The sequence below is a fragment of the Ceratotherium simum genome, chromosome 9 (genome assembly GCF_057802395.1).
Source record: "Ceratotherium simum simum isolate JZ-2026a chromosome 9, ASM5780239v1, whole genome shotgun sequence".
NCBI lineage: Eukaryota > Metazoa > Chordata > Mammalia > Perissodactyla > Rhinocerotidae > Ceratotherium > Ceratotherium simum.
Genome location: NC_141908.1, coordinates 66,566,218 through 66,579,806, shown reverse-complemented (window position 1 = coordinate 66,579,806; position 13,589 = coordinate 66,566,218). Strand labels below are relative to the sequence as shown.

The following is a 13,589-nucleotide window of genomic DNA, read 5'->3' as shown; positions in this document are numbered from 1 at the left end:
ATTGCCCATTTTAGTGGAACTAATAGAAACTGAGAAACTGTCTAAATACAACTCTGAGAGTAATATATAAGAATAATGTTAAGATAAATAGTGGAGCCAATATATGAATATTCTAAACATCAGAAGGACTAACACACCAAACAATACAAATATTCTTGAAAATATGATAAAACTTTTTTTAAAAGATAATGAAAAATCCACAGCTATATTCTTAAATAAATAAAAAAAGAAAGAATAAAAATATGTGCATTTAGCATCCATCTCAAAAAAATTAGAAAAAGAACAGCAAAATCCACTGAAAATAAGCAAAGGAAATTCATAAAGAAAAAACAGAGGTCAAAAATAAGAAAACTGAAATATAGTATAAAGAATATGTAAATTCAAAAGATGGTTCTGCAAAAAACTAGCAAAATATATTAGCAATAAAATAAGAAATGATAATGGAAAAATGACCAAATGAAAACAAAGACCATAAAAGAATAATAAGAGACTCCTTTGCACAACTTTATGCTTATAAATTTGAAAACCTATATGAAACGGATAATTTTCTAGGAAAATATAATTTGTGGAAACTAGTCCTGGTAGAAGGAGAAAAACTGAGTACACAGATTTCTCTAGAAGAAATAGAAAAACTTGTAAAGTGGGTAGACTTCCAAAAAAGTAGCAGGTGGTTTCACAGCTGTGCCAAACCATTACAAAACGGATGATTTTAATGCTTTTTAAACTCTCTAGAACATTCAAAGAGAAGTCAAACTTCCAACATCTTATTATGAAGGAAGTATACCCTTGATAGCAAAACGTGACAAAGATTGCACAAAAGAGAAAACTATAGAGTAATCTTATGTATATTTGTTTAAAAACAAAAATAAAATATTAGATCTATTAGCACATTAAAGGAATAATTAGTCATGAAAAAGTAGAGATTGTTCCGTAAGTAAAAGAATAATTCAATGTTAGGAAAGCTATTAATAAAAATAATTATCTTAAGAGATCTATAAAGAGGGAGCATATGCTTTTCTCTATAATTGAAGTAAAGATATTTGGCAAAGATCAATAAATATTCTTGATAAAGACACTTAGTAACTTAGTAATAAATGACATTTCATTAACATGATAAAATATTTTCATCTCAGCTTAAAAGCTTCATTTTGTTTAATAATAGAAATATTCCCACTATACTCAGAGTTACAACGTGGATATCCATTATCATGACTGCGATTTAACATTATTGAATGTACCTGAACAAACAATTACCTTAGAAAAAGAAATTAGAGGTTTAGAAATTAGAAAAGAGGAGGCAAAATGATTAATTTACAGTAAATATAATTGTGTGCTTACAAAACATAAAGGAATGGGATAAAAAAATAGTATGAAAATAAAAGAATTTAGTAAGACAGTGCAGTGTAAAATTAACAAATTAATAGATTTGCTAGATACTAATAATTACCTCATAGAATAAATAATGGAAATGAAAAATACCTCATTTATAATAGCAACAGGTAAGATAAAGTGGCTAAGGATATACTTAACACAAAATGTTCAAGATCTATCTGAAGAAAACTTTAAAACACTACTAACTCAAATGATGACTTTAATAAGTGGAATATTCTAGTACGTTCTTGGTTAGGTAGAATCATAACAGGAAAATCGGTAATAGTGGCCTCCTCTGGGGGGTGAAATGAGGAAATAAGAGATAGGGGACAAGATGGAAGGAGATTTTTCACTGTATAATTGTATTCCTTTAATATATTTTGGTTTTTTAACCATATGAATGAATAGCCTACTCAAAAATATAAAAAACAGAAATAGAGAATATTGATTGAAAATAATTCATTATAACTTTAATTATTAATTTTATAATTGAATGAATTTTAAATGCTATATAAATGATGTGAAAAACATTCAAATAATGTCAGGATTTTCCAAAGGGATGTATTATTTTACCTTTGATGGAAATATTGATCCAAAACAACTTTTGAGTTCTGCCTACTGGTAATAGGGAAATCTGTTTACATTAAATTCTGACTCCACAAAAAGCCATTTATTGAAAATAATTACTTAGGAGATTCTCAATAATGGTTTCTGCATAAAATAACACATTTTTTCTTTTTTTTTTATAGGGAGAGGAAGAAAGGTAAGTTTTACTTTGCATAGTTTCATTTTAATAATTATTTTCATTGTAAAACTGTCCACACATGTCTGTGCTTTGAAGTGTTTGAAAGCCTTTTGTAAAGCACAAAGTACCAAACAAATATAAACATATGAGCACAGTTCAGCTATTTTACTTATAGATTACCAATGCTTCTATTTTATTCACTTTGTTCACTTTTGTTTATAGATGTTTCTTCCAGAAGGTAATGAATCCCTTAGGGATTGAGATTGTGTCATACTAACTTTTGAATTAGTTACATTTATCACAGTGCTTAGTACATACCTCACACATATTGGAAGTGCACCCAAAGTCTAATGGAAGGAAGGCAGGAAGAAGGGAAGAAAGGAAGCGGGGAAGGAAGGTGTTCTACTTTGATGGAGTTGTAGTCCCTCTTCTATTGCTTAGGAAGTAAAGATTCAATTAAAAGAATTAATTGAGCATTTTACCAAATAAACACCACCTCCCCTTCTCTCCCCTTCTCCACCTTCAAGGAGCCTAAAATCTAATCCTAGAGACAAGCCTTACACTTGAGAGGTCACTAGCCATGACCCTAGTACACTGGCCAGTTTCGCCTCTGGTCATCTGGACATGGGTGATCCCACTGAGCAAAGAGAGTTCCATTTCCTTGGATGTATTCTCAGTTTTCTGGGTAACTTGAAAACTATGGCATTTGTTTCAATCTTATCCAGATGGGATGGGCACAGGGATGGAAATGGGCAGTCATCCCAAATTTCATGGCAGATATCAGAAGTTTACCAGCGATTTTAAATTGTCTTTACTTTTGCATACAGTGGAACTTCGGTAAAGTGATAATCAGATAACCAGATAAAGCAATGCTATACCTTCATGGTAAATGAAAGTGATGCTATCAAGGGGAAGTCCTGGCCACTTTTATACTTTTTGGTTCAGAGGGTAATACCATAAATTTGTCTTAATTGGAATAAATATCAGTGAAGCTATTTAGATATGAATACACGTCAAAGGAGAAGGATTACAAATACCTGCTCACATTTAATTTATATCTGAAAACTAGAAAAAGTGGAAAATTAAAAGTTTGGCTATAGGCCTCAAACAAACTAGGTAGATAGATAGGTGATAGTCTGTGAAATAAAAAAAGAACTGACAGTGAGAACTGTCCTGAAATAGTCAGTTTAATTTGGTTAGTAATCACCCAATTTGCTGAGGGACAACAGTTAGGCTATGTCGTTTAGTTTACTGCCTTTTTCCAAAGACATTGTGGGACAGCTGGAAGAAGGACACACTCAAAGCAGCTGCCAAGTTAGCATACTTTTGTTATGTGCCCCTATCTTCATGACTCTCTCATTTATTATCAGGTGTCATCAGAAATATGAGAGCAGAGACATGCTATAAAAATGTATTTTGTGCTTGGTTTATATCAATTTTTATTTTTATTTATAATTTACTCATTCATTCATGTTAACTTCCAAACAATTACTGAGCCTTTGTTATAACCCTGTAAGAGGCAAATGATGCAGATGACACAATGGTGGGGAAAAACACTGATTGCCTCCATGATGCCATGGTCACGGCATCCTATAAAAGTGATGAGTCATGTCCACAGATCATTAAGGGATGAGTAACAGATGAGAAATAAAATTAAACAGTAATTCTCATCTGAATCTGAGTACTTGAATTTTGTTTCCCAGTGCGTGTGAAAATCAAATTTAGTAAAACTTGAGATAAATCATCGTTCCACATAAATTAACTTATTCTAAGCCCATATTAACAAAACCAACACATATTTACATTTGTAGTTTATATCCAAAATAAGAAGTATCAGAGAATCATTAGACAAATTTATTATCAGAACCTGGTAATGGAACACTTAATCCCATATCAAATATTGTGGAACAATAAAAAACTCATAATAAGATATCAAAAAGCCTACAATTTATCTAAGAAACATATCAGCAGGTTCAGTTCTCCTAAATACAAAGTAAGAGCAAAGACACCTGGTGTCTTAGGATGGAGATTTCACAACCATTCTTAGCAGGCGATTCTATTTTTCTCATTTTGGCTGAAATAATTTCTCCTCCCTTTTACTTATTTTTCTAGATTTGTTCCAGAAAGGAACATTTTTTTCAGCATCCTTCTCAGGATCCTCTCAAATAAAGTCCTTTATTTGTCGGACACAGATTTATATGCCCTTTCTAAACAATTCACATTCTTGTAGCATTTCAAAGAAAGCTCTTACAGCTCTTAAAAGGTTAATTTTTATCACTTCCACATTATAATAAAAATGGAAAGAGCCAGTCTAGAAGTAAGCAGATGTGGAAATGCAGAAATAAGCCTGTTCTTCTTTGTTGCCCATACGTGTTGATCCCTTCTTCCTCTAGTCTTTCTGTAGGTTGTCTTTTAGTCTCCTGTTTTCTTCTTTGAACTTATTCATACAGAGCCTGTTCTGTAGAGCCATTTCTCACTTCTGAATTCTCAATTTATTCCTGACTTCCAGAGTATTAGCTACTATAGTGTTAAAATCAGCAAACATGATCAGGATATTGTTCTGCTGTTGAGTCCATCTTTAAGACTATCAAGATTGTAAAATAATTTTTAAATTTCACTTTACAAATTTTATCAGATGTAAGATACTATTGGAAGGATATAATTAGATTGTGCCTTTCAGGAATATAATTTGGTGGTCTAGATCACAAACCTTAAAAATACATGTGATCTTTAATCCACAACTTGAACTTCCAGAGATATATCATCAGGTATTGATTAGAGATGCCAAAAAACATTTATAAACAAGAATATTCACTGTAACATTATTATTATTATTTTTTTTTGTGAGGAAGATCAGCCCTGAGCTAACTTCCATGCTAATCCTCCTCTTTTTGCTGAGGAAGACTGGCTCTGAGCTAACATCTATTGCCAATCCTCCTCCTTTTTTTCCCCCAAAGCCCCAGTAGATAGTTGTATGTCTTAGTTGCACATCCTTCTAGTTGCTGCATGTGGGACGCGGCCTCAGCATGGCTGGGGAAGCGGTGCGTCGGTGCGCACCCAGGATCGAACCCAGTCCGCCAGGAGCTGAGTGCGAGCACCCAACCGCTAAGCCAGGGGTCCAGCCCTGTAATGTTATTTTTAATTGTAAAAATGAAAACAAAATCCAAGAGTAAAATACTGAGGCATTGATTAGGTAAACCAAGTTCGGGTACATGATGGGAAACTAGGAATACGAGAATAACAGTGGTTATTTCCTGGATGTTGAGTATGATGGTTAGTTTCTTCTGCATGTTTCTTCTATTTTCAAAATTCTCTACTCTGAACTCATATTATTTTTATAATCAGATAAAAGAACAATGTATGTGAAAGGAGAAATTAAATAAAATAGAACATATTACCCTTGTTTTTTCTACATTTTGACATAATCCTTAATGTATTCATCCTCCACAATTGCCTAGTTAAAAGCATTATTTCATAATATATTAATGGAAACTAATATACTCAAGAAGAATTTATTGAGAACTTCTGTGTGCCAAACTAAGGTTGTAAAGCAGACATGATCATGACCTTGGGGAGACCAAAATCTGCTGGAAGACTAATCCTGAAATAAATAATACAAGTAAATATGTGATCAAATAGAGGTCTATAAAGTTACAATTCATTTGGTATTATTTAACCTATGTAGTTGACATCATGCTGTGAGAATACAATTTTTGAGAATCCAAAGTTCTAAGAATCAAAAGAAATTCTATCTACATCTGGTGTGTTTGCTACATCTATTATAAAAAGAAATTAAACGGCCTGACTTTAAGTTATGATAGTTTCTTGTGTTATTTTTTATTTTCCTATTCAATTAACATATTTTCTAGATTTTCCTCAGATTTTGAGAATTACCTAATATTATTACATCTTTTCTTTTTTTTAAATATGAGCATACTTATCTCTCGTTGTTTCTCAGATTCTTCCATGAGTTTTAAAAAAGGGTGGCAGGTGTTTCAGGAATGGCATCTGATAAGTTACTAAAAACTAGATGGCATGTAATATGAGTGTGAAAATTCAAATATATCCAAATTTCTGGATTTTCTTTTCTGTTTTAGTCTCCGGGTAGTTTTTCCTAGGGTGCTTTGACTTGACATCTTTTCCTCACAAGCGTTTCTCGGTCTAGTCAACTCTTTGGGTTGGATTGCTGTAAAAACTGAAGTGAAACAGCTTTATGCATTTCACACACTGAACTGATTTTATTTTCGTGTCTTTCAGACGAGTAGTACTTTTTTGTGTGTGAATAATATCTGACTAAGTATCCTAAAAATTGATTAACTTTCTTTTCCTATTTTTAAAAATATTTCTTGTATAAAAATTCTCAGTGTTCTCATAGAATATTCTAGTATGACATGTTTATGCCCAACTAGCTATTACATTTTTCTAATTGAACCTTTTTTTTACTTCATAGGGACAAAAAGGAGAACCAGGATTAGTGCCTGTTGTAAGTATATATGTACATATATTGTTTTCATGTACCTGTAGTAAACTTAGCTATAGTATAGTTGTATATTGCTTATGTACGAACTCTCAAAAAAAAGAGAAATTTATTTTATAACTGAGTTTTTAGTATAAAACAAGCAAACCAAAATAGATTAATTCTTTATTTAATAGAAAATTTAATGTTTAATTAATATAATATTCCTGACTTTTATAGTCCCATGACTAAAAGTGGAAATTGAAGTTTTACAAAATTAAATATACCACATGTGAATACAAAGTGATAATTAAGATGTATATTTTTTAATAGTATAAATAGCCATGTAATGCAAATAGAAAGGCATGATTTAATATGGAAATATGTCATGCCATTATCCTGATTGAGATTCCATATTGTTTGAATTCTTAAAAGTTATTTAGATTTGTAGATGATCAAAAAGTATATTATTTAATAGGATGAAAGTTCTTCAACCACCACTCTCATAGATTTTAAAGGAGTCGTCATCACTCTGTCAAGACAAAAGTACACGTATGTCAATTTCTTTGGCAGTGTTTGCGTTTTTGCTTTTCTTTACATTGGCTTGTTTTTTTAACAAAGGTTACCTAAAGGAAAATCATTCATATCATTTTCTTTCATTTAAAAACACTTAATGTGTACTTACTATGTCTGAGGTGCTGTTTTAAGTGCTTTACAAATATTTATGTATTTGTCTTCACCACTCTGTGAGGGAGGGAATTTCATAATCATCATCACCATTTTACTGAAGAGGCACTTTAAGCACAGAGAGGATAAGTAATTAATCCAAGGTCATACAACTGGTAAGGAATGGAGTCGGATCTGAACCCAGGCATCTTGGCTCCAGCGTTGGTCTCTTAGGCTACCAGTACTGCCTCCCTATATTAGAGTTTAAATTAGATAATGTTTTAACTCATAAGGCAAGGAAGAAATGGGCATCAATTGACAGCGTCTATCTGTTTGAAAAAAATTCACTGGGGCTTTTGTTGTGATTCTAAATTTTCTGACTCTTGACTTAAAACTCTGTAGAAACTTTATAGATTATTTTGTTTATCGTTTAGGTAACAGGCATACGTGGTCGCCCAGGACCAGCAGTAAGTAGTTTCCTCCAATATTCATGGTACTCTTAAGTTCTCTGAGATACTGAAAATCTTTACAGCTATTATATCCATGAAAAGACAATGGAAAGTAAAACAATGATGCTTGGTTTCTTGAAGCATTTTGTCTTGAAACATCTTCAAGTTTAGGCATTCCTTTGCAGCAATGAATGATAAATAGGGGATCATTTCATTCTGAAATTGATGACCCCTATTATTCCTCATGTGTTAGTGTTACTATCGGTTATGTGAAAAGCAAAGCAATCTATTGTTACATTGTTAATTTTAGATTAACTTTACTTATTGAAATTAGGGCATACTTGTCTGTTGTTTGACAATGATTAAGGGCAGATTTCTTCTATCTGTTTAATGAAACAAACTGTTAATTTCATCTGTTAATGAAATTAAATCATATATTGCAGTAGAATTTTAGACAGTACACATCAGAATAGCATATTTGTGGCTTAGGATAAAAGACTACTGATTTCAGGTTTGGATTAGCAGTAGCATTCATAGGTAACTAGATGAATAACACACACACACAATTCCTGTAAATGTTAAAACACATTAAATCAACATAAGTAAAATACCATCATGCTTTACCAGACCTGATCCAGTCTTTCTGAAGCTTTTGCTTTTAAGCAATACTGTGTGTTGAACTGAGTAAATGCACAATTGAATTTTCATAATTCGATTGAAACTCTCTTTTGAAGAGAAATAAAATTCTCCTGGCAACTGCCATTTTCCAGAAAAAAAAAGCTAATTTAAGATATTAGTACAATAATGCCACTTTTGAAATATAAAAATTATTTGTTATTTGAAGGGAGAAATAACTACAATTACCATTTGGAAAATTCTAAGTGGATTTTAAATATACAATGGAGGTGATGCAACATTCTAAATCAAGTTAAAAAAAGTCACTTGAAGGTACATAAAGAGGTAGTCGAATAAGAGGCCTTTCTTTCCATTGCTTTCACGGCAACTTGAGCTGTGATGAATAGTTTGGGGTATCATGTGCCAATGTGAACTCATACGTTCCCTCAGATAATTGATAATTTGGCGTTTGCACATCTATGCAGTTCTCAGAATCCGAAGTGTTTAAGTTTTTGTGCCCATAAATTTGTTGGCAAAGGCTTGTCTGGGACAAGACAGCAAAAATGATCCTTGTAAATTTGCAATTACAGTTCAAACTAATAGATTCAACTCATTGGGCTCCATGATGCTATAACGTAGCACTTAATTCTTTACAGGCCTTTAGGTTTCACTGCTAAAATAAACAGCCTTTCTATGTACACAGAACTTTTATATGCACATGGCTTTATTTTTTATAGTCTTAACTGAAGTGAATTCATAAAGAGGGGTGACATTTCTGTTTTCCAATTTTCTTGTATCAAGCAAACCTTTAAAACAAAAGCCTCTGAAGTATACACATTTTGCGGGCATAACCATCATTCTCTGTTTTAGGGACCTCCAGGATCACAAGGACCAAGAGGAGAGAGAGGCCCAAAAGGAAAACCTGTAAGTTGACAGTGGAGTGCCCTTTTTGTGAATTGTACAGTGTACTGCGTAAGCCCATCCACACCGTGGTCCCTGGATGCAGCAAAGAGCCAGTGGCACTGTCCCTGTCTCACTTCTATTAAATGGGACATAGAATTCAGGCCATCAAGTGATTGTGTACCTCTCCTGATTCAGAGGAAATTATCACATGCTAATAATTACCTGTTATCTTTTTAGATAACACAAATGATATTTCTTTGTCCTTTATGAGGTCAAAGTAAAATAAAGTAGAATCTAAGGAAACATAATGAATACCTCCTGTTGTTTTCAGAAGTTGTAACTCATGAGTAAACAATGCCAAGAACGTACTGTTGAGATAAAACACCCAAGTTCTGTGATCTGTTGTTGCTACAGGAATAACCAAATTGGATAATGGAAAAAGAAATTACTAGATGACAGAATTTTCTTTCAAGTGGTCGTATAATGAATTTATTTCCCAAGTAACACTCTGTCTTTTTCACTGAGCAGCTGCTGCAGAGCTGTGAGAGGAGTAATTTTAAAAACCAACACAATCCATTATCAGAACAAAGGGAGCACCTTTAAATTTAAATAATCAAATCTATCCCCTTGAGGTAAAACATGAGGATATTATATAATATATGCCAAATGTTTTCTCTTATTACTAAGTCCTAGGATAGCAATTCTTTTTCCTTTTTATATCTCACCTTCAAAAACTAATGTCTTTCATATATTAAATAGCTGGATTAATTTCTGTATTGCTATCATTAGCTCATGTTTCAATCAGAAAAATTTGTGCTGGTTAATTTTCTAATGATAGCTGCTAAAATTTAACCGTATGAATTTTTAGCCTTCCAAATATGTATTTATCCATACCTAAATGGGAGAAATAGATGAGCAAGGAAGCAACAAACAACTTTGAACATATAAATGAGGAAAAAACATATTTTAGATGCTGTCCCTAGGACCTCTTGCCACTGGTTTCATCTTTGATATTATTTTATGCTTCTACACATTTCCCCAAGTATAGCGTGATGCCTGTACTTTTTCCAGACTGGAGCTGGAGTTATGGATGGTACTTGGAAGCAGGAAGGTAAATGATAGTGCCCCAAGGAAGTGGGGCATAGCCACACAGGTGAGCAGCGAGGCTGAGTTGCGATGATCTTATGCCCCATTCTTCATTGCTGTTCTGCCGAGCTGTCTCACCCATGTTGGAGCTTAAACACTGTTGGTAGCTCTCCAGATGTCTGTTCAGGGTCTAGAAGGAGAGAGACAGGTGGAAGATGACTGCAATTGGGTGGAGGGTAGGTGGTCATGCAGAAAACTCTGCGCATCAATGTGCTTGTGCCCAGAAGAGTTGATAACACTGAGTCCTGAGTCTGGGTGGAATTGCTGTGGAAACAGTGGCTGGACTTCAGAATTCCTTGTTAGGATTCAGTGAATCTCCTCCTCACTCCTCCTACTTCTCTTCTCTTCTTTTCTCGACTTAGTGTGTGATGTGCTCCATTTCCTGTTTTGGTGAGGCCTGAAATAATTAATGTGAATTGGGTATGAGTGTGTGTGTGTGTGTGTGTGTGTGTGTGTGTGTAAAAGGATGAGGAGTAGTTATTTATTTGGAATTAAGCCAGAGAATCTTGGCAGATACCCAAGCAGGAAATCTGTTCCTCTCTTAATCCTAGCAAGCAGTGGTGTGATGGTACTCGTTAAAGAACTGACTCATTAAAAAAAAAAAATGCGCCTGTAGCTTTTGCTGATTTCCCTGGTGTAAATACTCCCACCGTGGCCAATTTTAAGATACTGGCTTGATGTCACAAAATACCCGTAGGTAGAATGTTTTGCCCCAGGTCCCAAGACTTGCAAGATCTGCTTCCCTGGATTAAAGCTATGGCTGGCACAATATAGGGTGGTGCTGTAACCATAAATACCATTTTTCTCCCCCTACTTCCACTACCATCAAACACTACAGAAGGCTCACAAGGTACAGCACAGTTTCTCAATCTCAGCACTATTGACATTTGGGGCCAGATAATTCCTTACGCATTGTAGGATGTTTGGCAGCATTCCTGATTTCTACCCACTAGATGCCAGTAGCAGCACCTACCCCCTCCCTCATACAATTGTGACAACTAAAAATGTCTCTTGATGTTGCCAAAGATCCCCTGGGGGGCAAAATTGCTCAGGATTGAGAATACTGATATAGAGATACTCTCAAAAAGCTTTCATTACTAGCCAATAATCATCATGACTATCTCTCATCACATGTCCTTAGTTTTAAGTGTGCTGTCCTGGTAACTTCATAGTGACAAACTAGCAACCTGTCAGGAGATGGTCAGCCAATGGTGTGCTGAGTTCTAATTGCACATGACACTTAAACTCTATAGGTCTGTCTCCTCACATGTGAAATGGGAAATATACCAGTTCTCCCCTACTCCAACATTTCGTAATTTGTGTGTGTGTGATGCTATTAACCAGCAGTGAATAAAAAGTTCTTGACCGTTCTGGGTCGTTACACCATTCTGCTTGTGGACGTTTAAAGGTCGCCACCTAGTGGCGATCTACAAGTACTTTTTATTGTAGATTGCTTCCTGAGATACTAGAGTATCCTGGGGGATGGGAGGGAATGATTATAAATAGAACATTTACCTTAATATAAAATTTTTGTGATTCAGCTCACTTGGAAATATGAAAATATATATTTTAATGGATTCCCAGATTATAATTTTTGTTTTCAATAGTTATCAGTAAAAATGCTCATGTATTATAATATTTTTTTGTTATTTTCACGTATAATCTGGGTTATTATGTTCATTCAATTTGGGATAATTTTCACAAGCTTCTGTTAATTTTAATCTCAATTTGTATAAGAGTAAATCACGTAAGCTATTTAGAGGAGATGCCAGGGAGACACAGACTGCATCATGAAGTCAATGAAAAAGTGGACTGTCTTCAGAGCAGACTTTGAAATGGTTATTAATCGCAGAGAGCTGGAGAAAGCACACAATGTTTTCAGGATTAATATTACCCAAACTTCTCTCTACTCCCATTAACACTAAATGTAGTTTTTGATTTTTGTCTTTAGAAATCTCTTTGGGTGCAGAGATAATGTTTTAGCTCGTTTTTTGTATATAACAATGCCTGGTTATCAATTAGCAATTTCACATTTCAAAACCACATTACAAGTTTTCCACACAAGGCTCTATGAGTAGGTCAGACTACTGCTTTGTCTGTGTCACCACGGACGTTACACATTTCCAGTTCCTGTTGCTCACATTTACATGATCCAGGGATCCTAGAGAGCAATTAAAATCAGCCTCCATTATGTATAAGGAAAAGAGTTCAGTGAATTGTCAGTGGTTTAGGAGTCAGAAAGGCTTTGATTTTTAAAGGATGAGAATAATTTTCTGAGAAATTATGTTTCAACATGTGAGTTTTTCAGGCTAAGTTATCTACTTCTATTTGAGTAGGTACATTTGCTTATTTATTCTACTCTTCCAGAAAGTAAACACATCTATATGAATGTTTCAATATATTAAAACATATTAATTAAATTTCTGAATAGCTATTATGCCTCCTTTCCCAAAACCATCCTATGCAAAATGCCCCCTCTCCCACCTCAGTTTGTCTTATACTTACTCCTTCTGCTGTATCAGCTCGTATTTCAATCGCTTATTGTAGGCCAGTAGGTATTCTCATGTTTAGGCATTCAGTTTACTATAAACTAAAGTTTACTATTAAACTTCAATTCGCTTCCATATTTTTTTGATCCCTGCTTCTAATAATAAACATCATATTAACTTTTGAGTTCTTTAGTCTTTTCTTTCTTTTTAAAGTCTGTCAAGACTTTTAAGGGTTAAAAAGCCAGAAAATACTTAACAAGAGTTGTGGGAATGATGAGGTTAGGGGACGGAGCGTTTCCAGAACTGAGGACGTGGCTGTTCCCCAAGCTGCCTTCAGAATGTGGGTTAGGAGGAGGGTGGAATTTGGCAGCTGGAAATCATTGCTCACTTCTCTGAGAACTAGACTTGGCTGGGTCACTGTGCCTTTCCCTCTGTTTCTCATTGGTCTGGTCTACCTTCAGGGGTGGTAAGGAAAATAAAGGGTGCCAGACTTCAAGTACTAGAGTAAAGAGATTGAAATGTGAAAATGTAATAAGCATATACTGAGTGTCTACTGTGTGCCAGGAACTATGCGTGGCATTAAAAAATTAGAAAGATGAAAAAAACCGCAAACTCCAATCAATGTCCTTCACATTTTTTCCCCCCACGGGGGGAGTTTAAACAGGACATACATAGTCAACTGTAATCGAAGACAGACAAGTGAATTTAGAAATTGTTGATTAAATACCCTCTAATAGCAAAACTCAACC

The 13,589-nt window shown here is 34.2% G+C and overlaps 1 protein-coding gene across 1 annotated transcript in view; it reads left to right on the top strand.

Moving 5' to 3' along the window:
* The window catches only part of COL5A2 (collagen type V alpha 2 chain), a 144,362-nt gene that overhangs the window by 75,996 nt on the left and 54,777 nt on the right, over nucleotides 1-13,589 (top strand). The window contains exons 3-6 of the mRNA XM_004426722.3: nucleotides 2,121-2,134; nucleotides 6,567-6,599; nucleotides 7,673-7,705; nucleotides 9,173-9,226. Coding sequence (XP_004426779.2) covers nucleotides 2,121-2,134; nucleotides 6,567-6,599; nucleotides 7,673-7,705; nucleotides 9,173-9,226 — 134 coding nt within the window. The remainder of the gene's footprint in view (nucleotides 1-2,120; nucleotides 2,135-6,566; nucleotides 6,600-7,672; nucleotides 7,706-9,172; nucleotides 9,227-13,589) is intronic.